The sequence below is a fragment of the Mus caroli genome, chromosome 13, assembly GCF_900094665.2.
Source record: "Mus caroli chromosome 13, CAROLI_EIJ_v1.1, whole genome shotgun sequence".
Lineage (NCBI taxonomy): Eukaryota > Metazoa > Chordata > Mammalia > Rodentia > Muridae > Mus > Mus caroli.
Window position 1 is genome coordinate 101,150,320 of NC_034582.1, and position 20,797 is coordinate 101,171,116.

Here is a 20,797-nt window from a genome sequence, read left to right on the forward strand (position 1 = left end):
ATAGTGAAATTAGAACTCTCAAGTCTAGGAAACTAATTTACAGATTGAAACTAACATTAAGTATCACTAAAATTACTAAGCTGTATGTGTAGAAGAAGTGTTATGTTTATGGTTATGCTCCATGTGGGAAAACTAGAAAGAAAGAAAAAAAAAAAACACTTGAGAGGATGTCAAGTAACATTCAAACGATTTACACTGTTTTTGATATTGAAAGAAATTTTCTCTTTAAAATGTAACAAATTAGCATCACTTTATAGTAACTGAGAGAGGCAAAAATGGCCTCCTATGCTGCTGAAAGTCAATTAAACAAGTTAAACCTTGTAACATAAGTTTCTCACTGGTTCATTAGCTTAAAATCTCCATCTCAGTCCATACAGGATCTTACACAGTTACCATATATATGCCCCTATACTTGGAGTATGTCTTCAAAACTGACAACCATACCTTTGCAAAGAGCAGGTTGAGCTGCTTTCCTGATCCGTGGTACCCTCCCTGGGAGAGGAACAGTTTCACCTGTTCTTGCACCTGCTCTTCATCCAAGTGCCAGCAGTTCTCATCGTCAATACTAGCACCCGCCGTAGGGTCAGGAGCACCTGGAAAGCCAAGGGAAAGCACACTGGATGAAGACTGTACGCAGAGACCTTGAGAAAAAGGTTGGAAAGAAGTCAGACTCTGTTTCTGTCTAGACACGTGTAAAGTTTATCTTAGTTTCAATTACACCGACCAATTTATGCCTGAAATGAATGTAAATCACTGTGGAGTTCCAAGCCGCTCCTATTCTGTGCTTAGTTAAGGGCAGAATACTGTTGGACCCAAGGACTTCCCTGTTAAAGAGAGGTTTACAAGTTCTCTAAAGAGTTGAAGAGCCACAGAAAAAGTGTCTTATCGCAAATGCATGACGTAGGAAGATCTATGTAGGACATAGCAGAAAAATATTTCTCAAAGACACCCAGAAATATGGAACAAGTCACCTCGGCAGAGTCCTTCACCCTTCCCTATGTTAACTCAAGAAGCCTCACCATTATCTGCTACTGTAGAAACAACATGCTGACGCAAGTCTTTACTTGAAGAAAGCAAAGATTAAAAAGGGAAATCAAGACACAAGGGAGCAGGCACTGCAGCTGTTGTACTAACTCAGGTTGTAGTATTACCTTGCCAAACTGCATAAATATTTTATTGCTGAAGTACACACAAAAGATAACAGCTATGTAATAAACCCAGCAAGTGAAGGCTACCAGAGAAATTTAAAAGTTACCCAGATACTTAGGGGAAAAAAAACTGAAGCCTCAGTATTTGTTGAGAAAATAAAACAAAGGCGTGTTAAGGGCTTTTAAATATGAGAACATTTTATTCAATAGATATGATTCTATGTTACTTGTCATTTAATGATTGAATTTGAAATTAACTGACCAAGGAGATAATCACTGTGTCTCCATAGGAACTGGGTCTGCTTGACCCTAGGAGAAAGGGTACAGTGGGATAAGAGCCACGCTAAAAAGTGACATTTATTCATTCACTCAGTCGGTCGGTATGTCCACAGCTGTCATCTCTGGTGACCTGCCTCTTGGCAAGCCGTGGAGATATAATGACATTCCAAAACACACAGAATTCCTGTTCTTAATTCATTTAAAGTCTGTTTTTTAAAAAACTTGTACCTATAATAGTAAATACAATTTACACAATGGTTATGCATTAATGTGCTTATATGACCACAGGTGTATATTAAACTGAAAAGTCCGACTGGAAAGAAACACCCTTAGCATAAATGAAATGGTGTGATATTTGCTATTCTGTTTCGTGTGTGTGTGTGTAGTCCTGGCTGTCCTGGAACTTGATCTGGCCTGTATCATTTTTTTTAAATGACATGTTATAATCCTTTACATTAATTTTATACCATACTATAGTTGAATTGAATACACTACAAGGAAAGCATGGTTTTGAGTAGGAGGAAAATCGGTGAAATAATGATAAATACAAATGTATGTGTATGTGTAGTACTGAATGGTGGGCGCTCTTTAAAGATAAGTCAGAGTTCTGAAGACTTACCAGAACGCCAAGTTGGCTATAGATTGCTAGAATACAATACCTTGAGGAAATGGCAAGGAGCTGAGAGAGCTGTCTTAAGAAGATTAGAAGCTAATTAGAAGTCATCTATAGGCAGGGAAAAGAGGGATGGGTCACGTGAGGGGCTAAAAAAAGAACGTGGGCAGAAAGAAGCATGGTGTACGGGAGGAAGACAAGTTTATCCAACCTGAGAGCTGAGGCCCAGGATGGAGCAGCACAGACAACCCTGGAAGACAGAAAGACACTGGGGCTGTGAGCTAAGCAGCCCAGGTTCTCTTCACTGGGGACAATGGGTGGGAACTCATGAAGGGTGCTCTCTGTGGTAGAAGTACGCAATACTCTTCACCCCGATACGCATCAATCGCAACATTCTATCATGAAATATTAATTAGGTAGCCATGAGAATGAATGGGGATAATCTCCGTGTAAGACCATAGAAACACATCTAAAAATACTGTTGAATGAAAATAACAAAGGAAGAAAAATATACATGTGCACACTAAGTTTATGGTGACAAGGAGGCTTTTAAAAAGACCATGCATTATCATCTCCTTACACAAACTGTCTGGGAAAGGTAATACAGATTCAGGAAGACTTGGTAAAGACGTGAGCATGAGGGAGGGTAAGATCGGGGCACGCACAGAGCGCTGGTTTCTAGACTAAATTACTATACAGAATGCGGGACACTTCACTGACACAGAATGCTTAGACTTGGGAGATCAATTTTAAATATAGTGAGTCTGGAATACGGAATACCTTGGAGACAGGACAAAAGGAGAGCAGCAGATCTTCATCAGGAAGGAGGGCATGCTATGGGAGACAGCGCAGCTTTAGAAAGGCAGCCAGGATAGAGCCCAGGGAAGCCCCGCGTAACTGCTCGAGCAAAGGCAGGGAGCACAGTGGGAATGGGTGGCCTCTCAGAAGAGCGGGGTCTTTCCCAGAAGAGGAAAGAGTTGTTCTAACTGGGGGCTGGGCCATTAGGCTTCTGGCCCGCCTGTAAGTGTGCGGATTTTTGTCTGTCCCTACTGCCCAAACAATCTGGAAACCACTTCCAGGAAAGTATCGGAAAAGAGGAGGAACCCCCCAAAAGTAACCTTTCTCTCTAAGGACTCTTTTTGAAAGGCTGAAGATATCTGAGATATCTGAATATCTCAGAGGAATCCAGAGGGACCTTCTCATAATACCCTCTGTGGAAAGACAGCTATAGATTCTTTATGGAAATGTTTTCAGAAGACACTCTCCAAATAACTAAACTACAGGGTCTCAACTTCTAAGTTCCCCCTTCCCCCGCCCCTGGAAATCTCAGGGGCAGCTCACGTCGGCTACTTATCATTCCTTTCTACTCTTCCTTCGGACGATTTGGACTAACATCCACCATCTACTCTCAGAATGGCTGCCTGGTAATTTCTTGTGGGTGTGTTCCGTTGGAACTCCCTCCTCGACACAGAGTTCTCATCTACACCTGAGCTTCCTTGACCAGAGGCTGGCTGTGCTGTGTTCCAAGTAAGGGCTCTCTCAGTTGCGGGGTCCTGAACTCTGAGAGAAATGCAGGGTTCAGTCATCCAAGTAGGATTTTAAGTAGGTATGAACTTAAATTGGAGGTAACAAAGTTATTTTCTAAGGCCTGAACTGGCAAAGTGACCTATGTTAAGAGACCCTCTAAAAATTGTGGACTATACTCAATTCTTAATTATCTGAAGCAAAGAGTAACAAATGATATTATAATCTGGGAATTATTCTTGACTTGAATTAAATAATGATCAACGATTCCTCCCCCAACTTAAAAGTAACAGCTTTAAAATATATTACAGTTTAAAACTTCAAGGAATCAGTTACACACATACACACATTGGGGGAGAAGGGAAAGGAAAGAGAGGGAGAGAGAGGCAGGCAGACAGACAGACAGACAGACAGAAATACATGTGGGGAGGGGGAAGGAGAGAGAGAGAGACAGACAGACAGGCAGGCAGACAGGCTGACTCTGGTTATTGCCCAATTGGAGAAACAACTACACTTGGTTTGCCTCTGCGTGTTTGGGGGTATTTTGGTATTCTACCAGAATCAGCCTACTTTGTAAGAGTAGTATGGGGAGGAGGCTGTGAATTCCACAGTAAGTAAGGTTCTAAGCCTGCATTAGGATCCCAGTTCAAGGAATAGTTTAGAAAGAATATTTATCCTTTATGTTTCTCAGGCTTCCATCTTGATGCAATAGTCTACATTACCGGAGTAAAAACACCAATCAGGCAATAAAAATTGCTGATACACTGTAGGAAAATTTGGTTATTTAGTTATAACAATGAAAGCAAACATAACTAATGGGTAAACTATTTTATTTGATATACTTTACATATAAAGGTATGCACCACATACATTATAGACCAAAAGACTAAATATCTCACTAATTACTACAACTTTATCCCCAATGTATAAATGCATATATTAAGCTTTAATGCTAGAACAGGGATACAACTCTGTGGTAAACTGTCTGCCCACCATAGGCAAGACCACAGGTCCCACCTTCAGCACAGTTGACCAGTTAGCCTGTTCGATAATAAATAAATATTGAAAAATAAACTTTAAATCTGAGGGTTAACTATTTGAATCCCAATGTGTCTTGATTGTACACTTTAGAATGCTATGACTTGCCATTATATAAAAATGTAAGAGCTGCAGGATCTATTTCTACTTATTAATGGTTATCTATAATCAGAGATAACCCTCTAAGCATTTAACTTTGAAAAGAAAATGCAAAGAAAAACATAGTTCATTTATATACATATTTACTATAATAAATATCCTGAATTAGGCAGGAACCAGAATCACTACATCCATACATTAAATGCTTTTAAAAGCTACTTTGATTTCTGTTCTTACTCATAAGTGCTATAATATTTACAGTGTATAGTCAAACATGGTGGGTATTTTGTTACTAAATTTCAATTCTTCAGTTTCAAGCCTTTGGGGAAAAGAAAACTGTCCACAGGGTGGGAGTGATGGGTGGTCCCTGGAGTGGGAGTTGGGGTGGTCAGCAGGAAACAGTTCCTTGCCTCCAGACAGGTATGTGAGTCTGACTGACCTTCCACCTTCACACTGTGACAGCAGAGGAGGAAGCAAAGGAGAATTCGTGGACACGAAGAACGTCTGTCTAGTAGAAGTCTACTACCTAGTTCCCGCTATTAAAACCTATGAAAGTTCCTAGGGTATACCAGATGCCTTGGCTCCACTTCAGACCTACTCGTTCAGATTTTTCTCCTTCAAGTAGGAAAGAACAAGGATTCTGCCATTAGAGAGAATGCTAAGTGTCTTGGCATGTCGTGGATCTTAATTATAGAGGCAAGTACTCAGGATCCCGAGGTACCACTCAGGCACCTCTCCCCGTTCCAAAGGAAGCACATTTTAAGATGTGTATTGAAACGACCGTCTCTCCTCGACATTAGCTAGCACTGACTCAGCGTGTACATTATAAACTGAACCATGAAGACACAGTCGCTGCGGGCGTGTGGTGTATTTTGAGGGCTAATGCAGAAGGTGACTCTTTCTCTTCTCTGACTCTACTGTGACCAACTGCTTCCAGGAGATTGTCTCTCCAGGCGCTCATTTTTCTACATTTACTTAGTGTGGTGTGCACGTCAAGTGAGCACTGGGACTTGAACTCAGGTCCTCAGACTTGTTGGCATGTGCCTCATCCACTGAACCTTCTCACTGTCCCCCTAGAGAATGCTTTGAGCCACTTATACTTAGAAGTAACACTCTCCTTTGTCAAAATTATCCAATTCCCTCTACTTGGGCAGGATGCAGGCAGCAGATGTCTACACTGCAGAGGTGACTAGTGTCTTGGGGACCTATGGAAGAGCGCTAGCATACCGTTTCAGTGCCCACTGTTCATGCTAGACGACATCAAGTCAATGGGTATGCCTGTCTTACAAACAGAGGGCAAAACCATCACATCAACCAGGAGTCTCTCCAGGAGGTGAAAGGGCAAAACAGCAAAGTTTTAGTGTTGTAAGATTCAAAAAAAAAAGTCTTTCTTTAGAGCATAAAGTAGAACACTTAAAAAAATATGGTAAAACATGTACTGAATAGCCATGTTCTTTAGAAAAGATTCATATTCCATTCTTTAATTCTCATTTTAAGATAGTGTCTGACTAATGCTTTTATTTCAGTTTATAATTCTGCTGTAGTTCAAGCAGCGAGACCCTCAGTTCCTCTACAGCCATTCCATTCAGTCTACCACTGGGAGAGGATGTGGCGGCTTCTCCAGAAGCTGTAGAGAGAGGGGCCTGGTTCTTAGCTCACGGCGTGCCCACTGATGTTCTAACCAATTACCTTTCTTTAGCTAGAGGCCAAGGAAGGAAATGAGTGGCACGTGCCAACGGACGTGTCTTGGCTTCAGACAGAGCTGTCAGTTCCAGACCCTTGTCCACCCGGTCCCCTCTTCTGACCATCCCTCAGCTCTTAATATCATTTCATTTACTTCAGTCTTCAGGAGTTTATCCATGTATCTTTTATGGGTAAAAAGCAATAAAGTGTGTTTATGTTTTTCTAACACTCATTAAAAATGTAGCATACAAACAGCATTAAAAAAAAGCTACATAGTAGCAGGTAAGTCATTTTCCATTATTTCTCTGATAAAATGTCCTAACAATGACTTGGTACACAAATATAAATTGTTATGCCAAGTTCTCTGAAGGTTTTCTTTTTAAATCAAAAGCCTCAGCCTTTATTAGAAGGGGCTATTCCATACTTGGCAAGCCCTAGCAATAATAGTCTGCTCTGCTTATTTTAAATGATGCTTTAAAATGCTGGCTTGTGACCTGGGTATGGTGGCACACACCTGTCGTCTCAGGAGGTGGAGCACTGTTTCCCAAAAAAAGCAACAAAAACAAAACAAAACAAAAAAACAACCAACAAGCAAAATAATACAATAAAACAAAAGAGTCTGCAAATATTTTCCTTCATTATTTACTACTGACTCTCTAGCCTATAGCTGCAGCTCAGCTCACATCATAGTGACAGTGATAACAGGGTCTAGTGATGTTCACCCTTTGAACTTTCCCCATCTTATGGAATAGGTACTCAGAAAACTTAGGCCTAAGGAGATCCCTGGCCCCCAGTAACTAGTTAGAAAGCACAGGGACCAGCGGCTAGAGCCTCACTCTGAGTACTTCAAAGACTCATTAACTACTTATTAACTACTGACCAGGCCACATAGGGAGGTGTAAGCAACCCATGGCGGGCAGTGAGAAAGTCGGCTCACCTAGCTAACACAGAGATCTGAGGATCAACTAAAAGAGGAAGAACAACGAAGGAGACTGGTTGTGGCTAGTGGTTTCTCCACAGATGCAGGCTCAGGGCATCAGAGATGCCTGCAGGATGAGGGGGAAGGCACATGCGGATGAAGTCAGCGGGACATGATGAAGGCTACTGAGCTCACGTACTCATAGTTATCACCGACACTGTGATGTGTTAGTTGATCTGCATCTAGAGGCTGTAGAGTGCAGATATCCGCATTACACCAGAGAAATCCCTCATGGGTGGGAGAATTTGTAATTCCTCCAAATTAAGAGACATTCAACTTCAAGATGACTTCTTTTGCTAAATGAAAGTGCTGAGGCTCTGTGTGAAGGAAAGATATGCTATAACCTACACATATGGGTGTGGATGTCCATATCTACATATGGACAGCTGTGGGTCACAGAGTCCATTTTGGTTATGATTTAGGGTAAAATATCATTTTTAGAGGGAGATTTGGTACTAATTATAAAAATCCAAAATGCATATATCATTTATTCTGGCATTTATACTACTGGAACTCTATTACTTCAAAAAATTAAAAACCAAAAAAAAAAAATTAAAAATTAAAAAAACCCCAAAACCTCACATACTAAGTAATGGTCCCAACAGCAACACTTCTAGATAGGACAAGCTGGGCTATCCCTCTTGTACATCACTCATGAGGTTAATAATTAACTATACCCATGCAAGGGACAACTGCATAACTTACAACACTAAAACTAAAGCAAGTTAGCTATACCCATTTAGGAAACTTCAAGTTGAATGTGCAGATGTGTGTATGTATGTTCACAAAGGAAAACCTATTTTATAGGGCATAGACAATGCTGTCTTCACGGGGTGCTACCGTGGGACACTGGAGTTGGGAGGACTTACACTTTTATCTTCACATTATTCTTCAGAGTTTTCTATAGGGCTCACAGCACTACTTTTCTGAGATAGTGCAGTTCCAGAGGCTTCCTCACCTGCGGCGTATTGATTATTGTGTTGACCACCAGTAGATCATACATGGACTGTGCCAACTGTCAACATTAGAGTGCGTCACAGTAAAAACAGGTTAGTAATAATCAAAGACCTCCCTGGGATACTTCCAAAGGCTGTTTGCTAACGCAAGTCTAATACAGCGAATGTGACCACCCACAGGGAGATAAAGGGAAGGGAAACTTCACATGCAGCCCCGCATCAGATGACACCCCAACTGTCACCAGTGGATTTCAAACGTGTTTACGTGTTCTTATGAAATAAATCACCAATTTCCTACTAAGAACAAGACAGAATTTAAAGGGGATTGTTTTAAAAAATATGAGGGGGTGCTTATTATGCGTTGTGCTCAGACATGCTCCCAACATATGCAGGTCATAATACAAGTCTCCATGTTTACAGTTGAGTGTAAAGAGAACGTGTGTGTGCGTGTGCATGTGTGTTTGATAGTAACTGGGAGGCTTATGAACACTGATGAATAAAACGATCCAGACAAATATTTGAAGGCTAAACTAAGAAGACATGGATAGGCAGGCAAGGTGGATTTATAGTATTAGTTATATAAAAAGAAAAATGATCAAAATCTTATATGAAAAAACCATAATTTTCAATAAAAATAAACTAATTTTTAAAGAGAAATACAGTAATATCCAATGCACACTGGGGAGAAACAACAGGAGATGGGACCTTTAAGTGTGGACCCTGGTTGTCTTCTGTTACCGCAGATGGGTCAGATGGGTCAGATGGGTCAGATGGGTTAGATGAATTAGATGGGTTAGATGGGTCAGATGGGTTAGATGAGTTAGATGGGTCAGATGGGTTAGATGGGTTAGATGGGTCAGATAGGTCAGATGGGTTAGATGAGTTAGATGGGTTAGATGGGTCAGATGGGTTAGATGGGTCAGAGGGGTTAGATGGGTCAGATGAATTAGATGGGTTAGATGGGTCAGATGGGTTAGATGGGTTAGATGGGTCAGATGGGTTAGATGGGTCAGATGGGTCAGATGGGTCAGATGGGTTAGATGGGTTAGATGAGTTAGATGGGTTAGATGAGTTAGATGGGTTAGATGGGTCAGATGGGTTAGATGGGTCAGATGGGTCAGATGGGTTAGATGAGTTAGATGGGTCAGATGGGTTAGATGGGTTAGATGGGTCAGATGGGTTAGATGGGTTAGATGAGTTAGATGGGTTAGATGAATTAGATGGGTCAGATGGGTCAGATGAATTAGATGGGTTAGATGGGTCAGATGGGTCAGATGGGTCAGATGAGTCAGATGGGTTAGATGGGTCAGATGGGTCAGATGAATTAGATGGGTTAGATGGGTCAGATGGGTCAGATGGGTCAGATGGGTCAGATGGGTCAGATGGGTCAGATGGGTCAGATGGGTTAGATGGGTCAGATGGGTTAGATGAATTAGATGGGTCAGATGGGTTAGATGGGTCAGATGGATTAGATGAATTAGATGGGTCAGATGGGTTAGATGGGTTAGATGGGTCAGATGAATTAGATGGGTTAGATGTGTCAGATGGGTTAGATGTGTCAGATGGGTTAGATGTGTCAGATGGGTCAGATGGGTTAGATGGGTCAGATGGGTTAGATGGGTCAGATGGGTCAGATGAATTAGATGGGTTAGATGGGTCAGATGGGTTAGATGGGTCAGATGGGTCAGATGAATTAGATGGGTTAGATGGGTCAGATGGGTCAGATGGGTCAGATGAGTCAGATGGGTCAGATGGGTCAGATGGGTCAGATGAATTAGATGGGTTAGACGGGTTAGACGGGTTAGATGGGTTAGATGGGTTAGATGGGTTAGATGGGTTAGATGAGTTAGATGAGTTAGATGGGTCAGATGGGTTAGATGGGTCAGATGAGTTGGCCTTTAGAAGTCAAGCCACCCCTTCTCTGACACACCAGTGAATGTGCTCTGCAGTGCACTTACTGAGATGGTATCAGGGTATGTGCAAGAGCACTGGCACACTTTGGGAAGTGGTCCAGGGCCTAGGTTTGAAAGGGTCACTAAATGACCTCCTCCTTCACTTAAGGTCAAGGTCAATATGGTGTCCCTTTAACCTTTTCCTTTCTTGTAGCTAGCCCAGTACAAGCTAGCGCAGTAAAACCAAAGGCTCAGGGTGGGGTGGGGGTGGCTGTCACAGAGTCTGGGGAAAGCAGACTCCCTCTGACTTTCATTTTCATGGCCAGTTCTTGATTTGCTATGTGGGAGGGGCCTTATGGGTGTACAGGAGCCATGGCATGCATAAGGGAGGTCAGAGGGCAGCCTGTAGGAATCTGTTCTCTCTTTCCAATGGTGGAGAGTGGCAGGTAGTCAGGCTTGGTGGCGGGCACCCGTGGCTGCTAAGCCACTCTGCTAGCCTTCTGTTATCTTCTCAAACTATGGTGTGAGGGCCAAGGAGATAAGGCTGAATTTGTTCTTAGCATTACCATATATATCCATAGCATCATTTTTTCATAAAAGACATGAGCATTTTAAATATGAGAGAAAATGTGTTCCACATATCCATTGACAATCCTGGACTCGTGTTCAAGTTCAATATTCCATCTCTAAGCCACAATTTGCCAGCTTAGAATGCCATCTCCTTTGGGGCGTACTTTGAGACTGGATCTTCCTATATATATAAACCAGGCTGGCCTCAAAGTCCGAGTTCTGCTTCTGCCTCCTTAGGGAACTGAAATTACAGCACACACCACCACACCTGGCTAGAGCATCACCTTTAATAGGAAGCAAAGCCAGACAAGCACCAACTCACTTGACTAAGGAGTGAAGTCAGTACTTGGAAATCAATAAATCTATTGGCAAGTACTTAGCAAAGATGCTCGCCTCTTTAAAAAACACAGTATCAAAGGTGGAAAAGTTTTATTAGGGTATAAAGATAAAAGCAAAGAGATTGCTTGAAAAGATACACGGCTGCAATCTCCTTGGTAGGATATTAACATCAATAACAGTGATTTAACTTTTTTCATAAAGTCATAGAAAACTGTATGAAACACAATGAAATAAAGAAAGAGCTGACCAAGACGGCTGTTATGACACACTGTATTCACCCAGCCTTCACTGTGTGTGTGAGTAGAGGAATCAAGGTATGCATGCTACTGCAACTGTACACTTGCAATGCCAAGTGCACAGTGGGAGGATTAATATAAAAAATTAACGGAATTAATTTTTCTTGATTTTCTAAAACAAAAACAACAACCTAAAATCATACAAGGAAGTACTGTTTTTGAAAACAGACTTAATTTTTAAAAAAGAATGTTTTATTTACAGGTGTTTGAAGGCACGTGGTCAAATGCCTGTGGAACACTTAGCCCTGCTCTTCACCGTGTCATTAATCTAACAGTTGAAGTGAGGCCCTCCAGGGAAGATATTTCCCACTTCATCTTGTAAGGCCACACCTGTTTGCTGCCCCTCCTGACCACTGTCCTACAGGTGTGGTAGGCAGTAGACAGCTTGTGTAAAGGGCCCGTGTCCAGGCCCAAACCTGGGGAGGAATTAAGTAGTGAGAAAGCTGGCAGCTTCTCTGCTCTCAAGCACCTCTTCTCATAGACAAGCTGGGAAAATCACATTCCAGGCTAGCCTGCGCTGCTCATCACAGCAGTTCAGATTCCAGGCTAGCCTGCGCTGTTCATCACAGTTCCCTTAAACACTGCCTTGTCAAGCTAAGAGATTCTGAAAGAATATTATGTGAACTCGTTCCTGTAAACAATCATAGTGTATTTTCAACATGGTAATGGACTAAAACCAGTTTTTTTAGATAATCTTTGGGAGCTCTTAACCTTCAAAGTAAGGTAAATTCATCGAATATATAATTACTGATGACACCTTCAATTAAATTAAAATTCAGAGAACAAAGTGACCTTAATGGGTTATTTGAACTAAAAGAAAGAAAGAAAGAAAGAAAGAAAGAAAGAAAGAAAGAACTATATCCTATTTGTCCACTGAAACATTTAATAAGTCCCAGATCAGTGGTTCTCAACCTTCCTAATACTGCGACCCTTTAATACAGTTCCTCATGCTGTGGTGACCCCAGTCATAAATCTATTTCATTGCTACTTCGTAACTGTAATTTTGCTGTTATGAAATGTAACTATCTCATATGTGACCCTAAAGGGGGCTGTGACCTACATGTTGAGAACCACTGCCCTAAATGCTCTTGAGAAATCTCTGGGATGACTGTAGGTGGTGTGACTTTTCACAAGGCAGCGGGGGTTGAGTAAGACAATGCTATAGAGCAGATACCTTCTACAGAGAGAAGCTCCTACATGCAAGCCCTTTCTGTAGGCCAAAGGCTCCTTTGCAGCAGTTGTTTATTCCCCTGCAGGGGCAGCCCCTTCCAAGTGAAATGCTTCACACCCCTTATGATAGCTATGTAAATGAAGCAGGGCCTGACATGGGGAGCAGCAGAAGAAATGTGTCCGAATGAGTTTGCCTGACATAAAAACTACGCACAGCACAGTACCAAGAGACTTCTAAAAGAACGTTCATAGCATCTCTGTTGTAAACAAGGCCCATCAACAGCGGAAATGGACCAAGAACCAGGGACATGGTACTGTTTTCTATCACACACAGCTGCAGACTTGCAGGTGGCTCTCATGTGACTTGGGGTGTTATAAGCATGAAACAGGCACCAAATTTCAAACTTCATATGAAAAATTATAAACTTCCCTAAATGATGATATGCACACACATAAGTATACGGTGCACACATATACTATTTACATACAATCACTGACACACAAATGTAACCATTGTAAGCTATTGATATTGCTTGCTGTTTTATACCTCATCATAAACCTCACAGTATAAAATCTTGCAGATTCATTGAGAGGGATATACTGAATTTTACTTACAAAATATTGAAAACCATAGCCGGGCGTGGTGGCACACACCTTTAATACCAGCACTTGGGAGGCAGAGGCAGGCTGATTTCTGAGTTTGAGGCCAGCCTGGTCTACAGAGTGAGTTCCAGGACAGCCAGGACTACACAGAGAAACCCCGTCTCAAAAAAACCAAAAACAAACAAACAAACAAACAAACAAAAAATTGAAAACCCAAGAATAGGAGTGATATAAAAATATAAACTATATAAATATTTTTTGAAGCAGTATTTATTACATGTATCAGGAAATGGCATAAAATTAGTTTTGCTTTTTATTTTTTAAATTGTATTTATTAGAATATTTACATTTATATGTATATGTGGGTCACACTGTACTTCCCTAGATTAGACAGGTAAACACCCAATACAAGAAAACAAATGAATTACAGGCACATGAAAGATGGACAAATTCTACTATTAAGACTTTAAGTAAGATAGAATAGATCAAGTTATATCAGCATTTAATGATATAAAAATGTCACCACTACCCAGGATATGATTGTAACACAAATCAAGGAGGAGCATATGGGGCAGGGCATGGAGATCTCACAAGAGCTCAGAGCCACCTCCTGCTTAGCCTGGGTGCTGGTTTGCAGTATATGTTAGCAGTGTTCAGACTTCATATACAATCAGAGTACCATCTTACAGCTTTTAAATGACATAGCGCTGCTTTCCCTAAACATGTCTACCTGTGCTATGAAGTAATGGCTTTGAAGAAACTCACAAAACTAAATGAATGAGGTTGAATGTCTTGTTCCATACCTCAAAATAATGTAACTAGAATAAATTCAATAATATTAGGTCCCCATACTGCTTAGCCAAGACTGTGACACTTTATGCAATGTATTTTTCTCATAAAATTATTTCTAAGTATTTTAAAAGCACAGGCAGCCTGTGTTGTGTATGCAGCGGCCAGAAGTTAAAGCCACAGGTGTTACTCCTTGGGTGCCTTGCACCAGGCTTTGGGGGTGTGTGTGTGTGTGGGGGGGGTGTGTATGTGTGTATGTTTGATTTAAGACACTGACCTGAAACTTGCTAAGTACACTATGCAGGTCCTCTGTCTTTGCCCTGCCAGCACACCATTTCCAGGGGTGCCAACATGCCTGGCCTTTTAAACATGGGTTCTGGGGTACAAGTCAGGCCCTCCTGCTTGCAAAACCAGCACTTTCAATAGATGAGCCGTCTCCCCAGGCTAGCATTATTTACATTTTATTAGTATGTTGCATGAGAAAATGTTGGTGGATATTATTTCTGAACTGTTTCATATATTCTTTTGAGCTAATTTAAAAGTGTTTTTTTTTTAGCCTACACATACCATAAACTCTAGGTTGTAATAATTTTCCAAAGTTTATTTTCTTTTATAAAGTACTACATAAAAGTTTTCCTACACTAGGAAGTAAATTTGAAAGTGAAAAAATAAGAATGTACACATGCATTTGCTAAAAAGTATAAATTAAATGACAAGTGTTTTATATAACTAATATCGAATTGTTATCTGAAATGTAACTAAATGAAGCGTAAGACACATTTTTTTTTTAAACAAATGAGATCTTTCTGAGCACACACACAAAAAAAAACCCAAACCAAACCAAACCAACAACCAACCAACCCACCAAACAAAAAACCAGTCAGATGTGCTGTGGCATACATGTTATTCCAGGTAGGTGGGAGGCAGAGGCAGGAGGAGGCTGAGGAGGGACAATCTTGAGTTCAAGGCCACACCTGAGCCACACCTAACAAGACCCTATTTCCTAGCTCTCCCCAAAAGGGCTTGCCTTCCAGCACAAAACGCTTCCTAAGAAATGCTGTAGGCTATCATGCTAAGCTAATCTCTCTATCAGCATTACTGAGGCCCCACTTCTAACACTTCACTTTATGCATAATTGGACTGGTAAATGAAAAATAATCTAGAGAAAACTGACATCGCCTGTCATACTCACCATGAACTTGGTTGATTTCTGAATTCTGGGAGAGAATTTCATCTGCTAGCTTCTGCGCAGTTGGCAAGACTTCTGTGTGGTGCACTGTGATCAAATACTGAACAAACTTTTGTAGCTGATCTCTGTTCATCTGAAAGAGAGTCTCTGAAATGGGAAGATGCAGTTTGACCTGCTCTGGCTTGCGGATGCGGTATAAAGACAGTGCCACAACATGGGCACAATAAAATATGTCCTTGTTTCCACAGCTGCAGGTCACTGAGGTAATCTTGCAACGATCAAAGCTGATGGCCACGTTGCAAACGGTTTCTGGCTCCGATTGTATTGCAGGTTCTGTCACTGTGCCACTCAAGTGGAAACCTAGGTGACAAGAAAAGAAGAGGTCAGCTTCTGCACGCAGATGCCACTGCAAGTCCTCACTCTGGAAACAGGTGACTCTGGACAGCGAAGCAAGGAGAAACACGTGGACACATTCAAGCCAATGGTGACCATGGCTTTCTCTAACAGGGAGAAGACAAGTGTCAGTCAACAGCAGCAGTTCCCCTTGGTCACACCTAAGCAAACAATTACTTTACAGCATCACTACAGTGCTCACACGTGGGACACGTGACCAAGATCTCGTTCTTGTCTTCCCTCTTATATGTGTAAAATGTCAAGTATAAATCACCTGGCTTATTTATCATTTTTTCTCAGCCAAACTTTGCTCCCCCACCCCCGAAAATTTGTTCTGGTCTGCCACGAAGCAACCAGTAACACAGCAACATAGCAGACGTCCCTTTCACAAACTCTGACCCGTATCTATCAACAGTAGCTACAGGGAGAGCTGTTCATGCATATCACAGTCCGAGTCACTCATGTGATTATGTTTTTAACCCTGCACAGAGGAAAGCTTAAATACGAGGTTATACAACCTGCTCCACAGTGTGATATCACCACTAAGAAAAGGGCACTGAAGGCAACACACCTTCAGTTCAGAAGCAGACAGGAATCTTTCACACGTTCCATCATCGATGGCCGGCTATACACTACATACAACAATCTGGAAGTGGAATGCCTGCCCCATTGAGGAGGCTGATTGCCCTTGGAGAGTTCTAGCTAAGGCAAATGCCTCCCATAACCACTGAGTACCAAGCAGTTCCTATTTGGCCAGCAAACCTCTACTTCTTCCCTAAATGCATGGAAAAGCTTCCGTGAAGTTTGGGGGTGCTGGGTAGAGGAAGAGATAAGCAAGCATCCATTCAGCCAGCCACCCACCCCCAAGCCACCTTTACCGGTGAGGGACAAACCTGAAATCAGGAGGCCCTCTGTGTTTTCTTGGACATTTGCTATTTATGCTACGTCAAAAAAAAAAAAAAAATCATCAAGATGGTGACTGAATTCCCCTTCACAACCCACATGAAAACTGGAGAAGCATTGCACGTGGCTTGAGAATGACTGGCAGCCAATGGCAAGGATTCATAGATGACATTGGCACCCCTCTTACTGCCTCTTCTGAGTTACCCCAAAGAACAAAAACCTCCCAGAGAAAGGTAATTTCATCTTGACAAGATAAATGTGTTGTAACATTTTTTTTTTTTTTACCAAACAAATCAATTTTAAAAGGGTATTCCATAAACACAAATTATTGGTTCACAGTAGGAAAATTTGAAAATTGTCATATAATAGATATTTGGGGTTTTTCCCCCACAAATATAATCTATTTAAAAATAGACATTCTATGAAATGGAGAGATGGCTTGGTGGTTAAGAACACTGGCTGTTCTTCCAGAGATCCTGAGTTCAATTCCCAGCAACCACATGGTGGCTCACAACCATCTGTAATGGGATCCGATGCCCTCTTCTGGTGTGCCTGAAGACAGGTACAATGTACTTACATATATAAAATACATATATTTTTTTAAAATTGACATTCTAGTTTCCTTTATCCCTCTGATAAAAAGTTCTCTATGGAGAGAAAGCACTATTAAATAAGCACTATTACATTTTTACTACTAAAAATGTTAATAGACAAAGTAAATACCTGAAAAATGTGAAAAAGTGAGAAATTACGGTGATCCTGCCTTAGTCAGTACATACCAGATGTAATATATGTAGTAATAAAAACATGCATGGAATAGGCAAAGATAAGACAAAAAAAAAGTGTCTAACTCAGAAGAAAGGCTCCAACCACATTCTAGATATTTAGTGCAAGAAAAACTGTTTCCATATGTCATACACATATGTCAGACACCACAGCAGGTTAAGAGCTGTACACTGGAATTTATAAAGTGAACATCTTCCCACTTAAAACGATCACCTTTCTCCTTGTCCACCTCATGAGAGACTTTGTCCCTCCATAAAAATGACATTGGAGAATTCTAAACGTGGATGAAGCCCATAAGGGAGGACTCAGAAGAGCAGGACTAACCCGTCCTCCACAGCTCACCACATGGGCTGGGCGGAGAGCACATTCCTAGCATGGTACAGGCCCCGAGATCAATCTTCAGCAACACGTGTGGGGCGTACACACATGCACACATGCATGCAAGCACACAGACACAACTACACATGCAATCAGCATCATAATCAAGAGCCAACAAGGTGATAATTGAATAGGTATTCTAAACAATACTAATTACCATTAAAGAGAAACGATCCTGAAGAAAACTGATGGAGCCCTCAGGCAGCTAGTGCAAAAAAAAAAAAAAAAAAAAAAAAAAAAAAAAAAACCGACCCTTGTCATGTAAGCGCCACACTACAAGTCAGATACTGGACAAAGATACAGTAGCACTAATGCAGAAAGGGGGGTTTTCCAACTGCACAACCAGCATTGATTATTTGTCTATTCAGCTTTTAAAATCAAACTTTTAAATATTTTAACTCTCAAAACAACTTAACCCAAAAGATATGAAGTTACAAACACAAAATAGGTCACAAAACTTCATTAATCTGTGCTCAAAGATTAAAGTATTTTATATTTTTTTTCCTAATTCAAACGTCACCTTTCAAGTGCCCAAATCCCTTTAAGAATTCCAGCCTTATCTGATGGAAATATTTCTAAATAGTAACTAGCAGTCAACTGCTGCTTGTGCCTTATGCCTGGCCACGCTATCCAGCCGACCAGGGGACAGGGAGCCATCCTCGAGTGTCTCATGGCTTTCTTTCTCCCTTACTCTCTACCTTGACTCTTCAGATGGCCTGTCTTTGTTAGGAAAAGCACTGCTGTCAGGTCAGTGAGACTTCTCCAAACTGATTTTACAGCAGTTATTTAACACACAGGGGCTGATCTAATGTGGGGCAATTTTCTCTCTGCCTTCAGGTGAGGGTTATGAGGTGCAAGGCTTTACCTCAAACACAAGAAGATCACACATTCATATGGAAAAGATAGCTCTGGACAAGGGACAAGAAGACAGGGACAAGACAGGGAGTCAGGATGAAGAACTCCCACTACGCTGACCTCAGGATTGTAGAATGGTGTTTTGACCTCTTCAGCCTGAGCAACTTTTGGTATTCCACTAACATCTGTGTGTTCTAAGATCATGCCAATGCACACAGAAGAGGAGCAAGGAGGTTGTGTGTCCCTCCATCACAGCAAGAGGGCCAGGAAGACATCCTGCCTCACCTGCATCCCTCCTCCTCTCCACCGTGGTATCTCTTAGGTGCTGAATGAACTCAGGACAATAACCCAAGAATGGGTTTTGTCTTTCTGGAGTTCTGACAAACCATGACTACCTGTTTTCGGACAAGCACTAAGGGCACAGAAAAGGGGACAATCCTGTACTATTATTACCTGGTGAAACATTTCTAAATCATTAAACTGAAGAAATTACTATAAGCTGCCTTCTAAAATATGTTTGGACCTGGGTGTAGTGACACATGCCTTTAATTCCAACACTCCACGAGGCAGAGGCAGAGAGGCAGAGAGGCAGAGAGGCAGAGAGGCAGAGAGGCAGAGAGGCAGAGAGGCAGAGAGGCAGAGAGGCAGAGAGGCAGAGAGGCAGAGAGGCAGAGAGGCAGAGAGGCAGAGAGGCAGAGAGGCAGAGAGGCAGAGGCAGGCAGTTATTTTTAAGTTCAAGACTGTCCAGACTATAGTGAGACCTTGTTTCAAAAATAACAACAACAACAACAACAACAAACCCCACAAAGTTGAGCTCCTGATATGGTGGATCACAAACTGGGTAATCTGTTTAAGGAGAAGCCAGGATAAGCACAGGCACTATTCAATGGGGCCATGGAAGGACTTCTGAAAGTCACAAAGGTGGTAACAAACCAGTTTAGAAGCACTAAGGAGATGGAAGACAATTAGAAGCACTAAGGAGATGGAAGACAAATGGAACCCCAGCCATCCAAGCTGAGCAGGAAGCGGATTGGCGATTGGGTGACTGGGTGCCTCTGCAGCAAGCAGAAGGGCAAATGGAAACCTTATTTGAAAGGCAAACCGGCCAGCAATTAAGAAAAGAGACTGGCTGGCCTAGCCTAAGGTCACTTAAGTCTCTACTGCACCTAGGTTGTGTCTGGTCAGTGACTCCTGCAGCACTATCAGAACCCCATGTTGTCTTTGTATATGACTAAGAGAGCAGTGAGCACTGTTCTGAGGATGAACTTATTCAATACTACACTACCCTAAAGACATGATGATAGGGACCACATCCTAGAGTCTGACTTTAACCTTCCATAGCCCCAGACTGAGGCACAGATGTGAGACAGTGGTAGAGAGTGAGAGGACCGGACTCTTGGCAGGTCAAAAATGCAGGCATCAGAGGCATGGTTCACACAGAGCGTGCACAGGGACAGACAGGCTCCCTCAATGATAGGGAGCCAAGCTTATCAATTCTGGAGAGCCTGAAGCCTGGGGTAGGTGGGCAGCCTGAGGTCAGTGGGTAGATGTCTCTGGAGGCATATACCTTTTTGGTACTTTAGGTTCTCAGAACTCTGAATTTTGTGGACTACCTGACACCACAGTTGACACGGGGGGGGGGGGGAGAGGTAACCAATACGTAGGTGGATCTTTACCCCTCCACAACTCAGCGCTGCCACTGCTTCCCATGCTTATAAAGCACTTGGGAAGCAGCCCAGCCAGAACCTCAGCCACTCCAGGGTGTAGCTCTTTGGAGAGAAATTCTAGGAGTGAGAAAAGTCTGCCAACTAAATAGACAACATAATAGAAAGCCTGACTAACCAGACTGAAGGCCAGGGAAGAAGAATGAGACAGACAACATCCTACATTCAATACATACAAATACTACAGCAGTAAACAATGTGAAAGGAAAATTAAGTAGCATGGCCACAGAGGGTAGGGGCTGGGAGGAGACATGCCCAGTCCACACTTGAAAATGCCAAGTGGAACAGCCAAGACCCTTGATAGGCAAAGGAAGCGGGTAACCGGCAGACAGCTCTGGCAGATGGCAGGTGGGTCCCATCCTCTTTCTGCACCAGATAAAGTAGGGACAAAGCTAAGAGCTGCTCAGGCCCAGACTCCCCTTCACACCACACACACCTAGCAAACAACCCCCTCATGCCACACACACCTAGCAAATGGAGTCCTCACACCACATACATCAAGCAAAGAAGCTACTTCACAGTCAGCTATTGGATGGATCACAGGGCCCCCAATGTAGGAGCTGGAGAAAGTACCCAAGGAGCTAAAGGGAT

General features: G+C 42.1%; 1 protein-coding gene across 2 annotated transcripts in view; it reads right to left on the reverse strand.

Annotated features, from left to right (window-relative positions):
- The window catches only part of Zswim6 (zinc finger SWIM-type containing 6), a 163,838-nt gene that overhangs the window by 48,014 nt on the left and 95,027 nt on the right, over nt 1–20,797 (reverse strand). For both annotated transcript variants that reach the window (XM_021180894.2, XM_029468625.1), the window contains exons 2-3: nt 15,171–15,527; nt 445–593 (exon numbers count right to left, since the gene is read on the reverse strand). In XM_021180894.2, the coding sequence (XP_021036553.1) occupies nt 445–593; nt 15,171–15,527 (506 nt within the window). The remainder of the gene's footprint in view (nt 1–444; nt 594–15,170; nt 15,528–20,797) is intronic.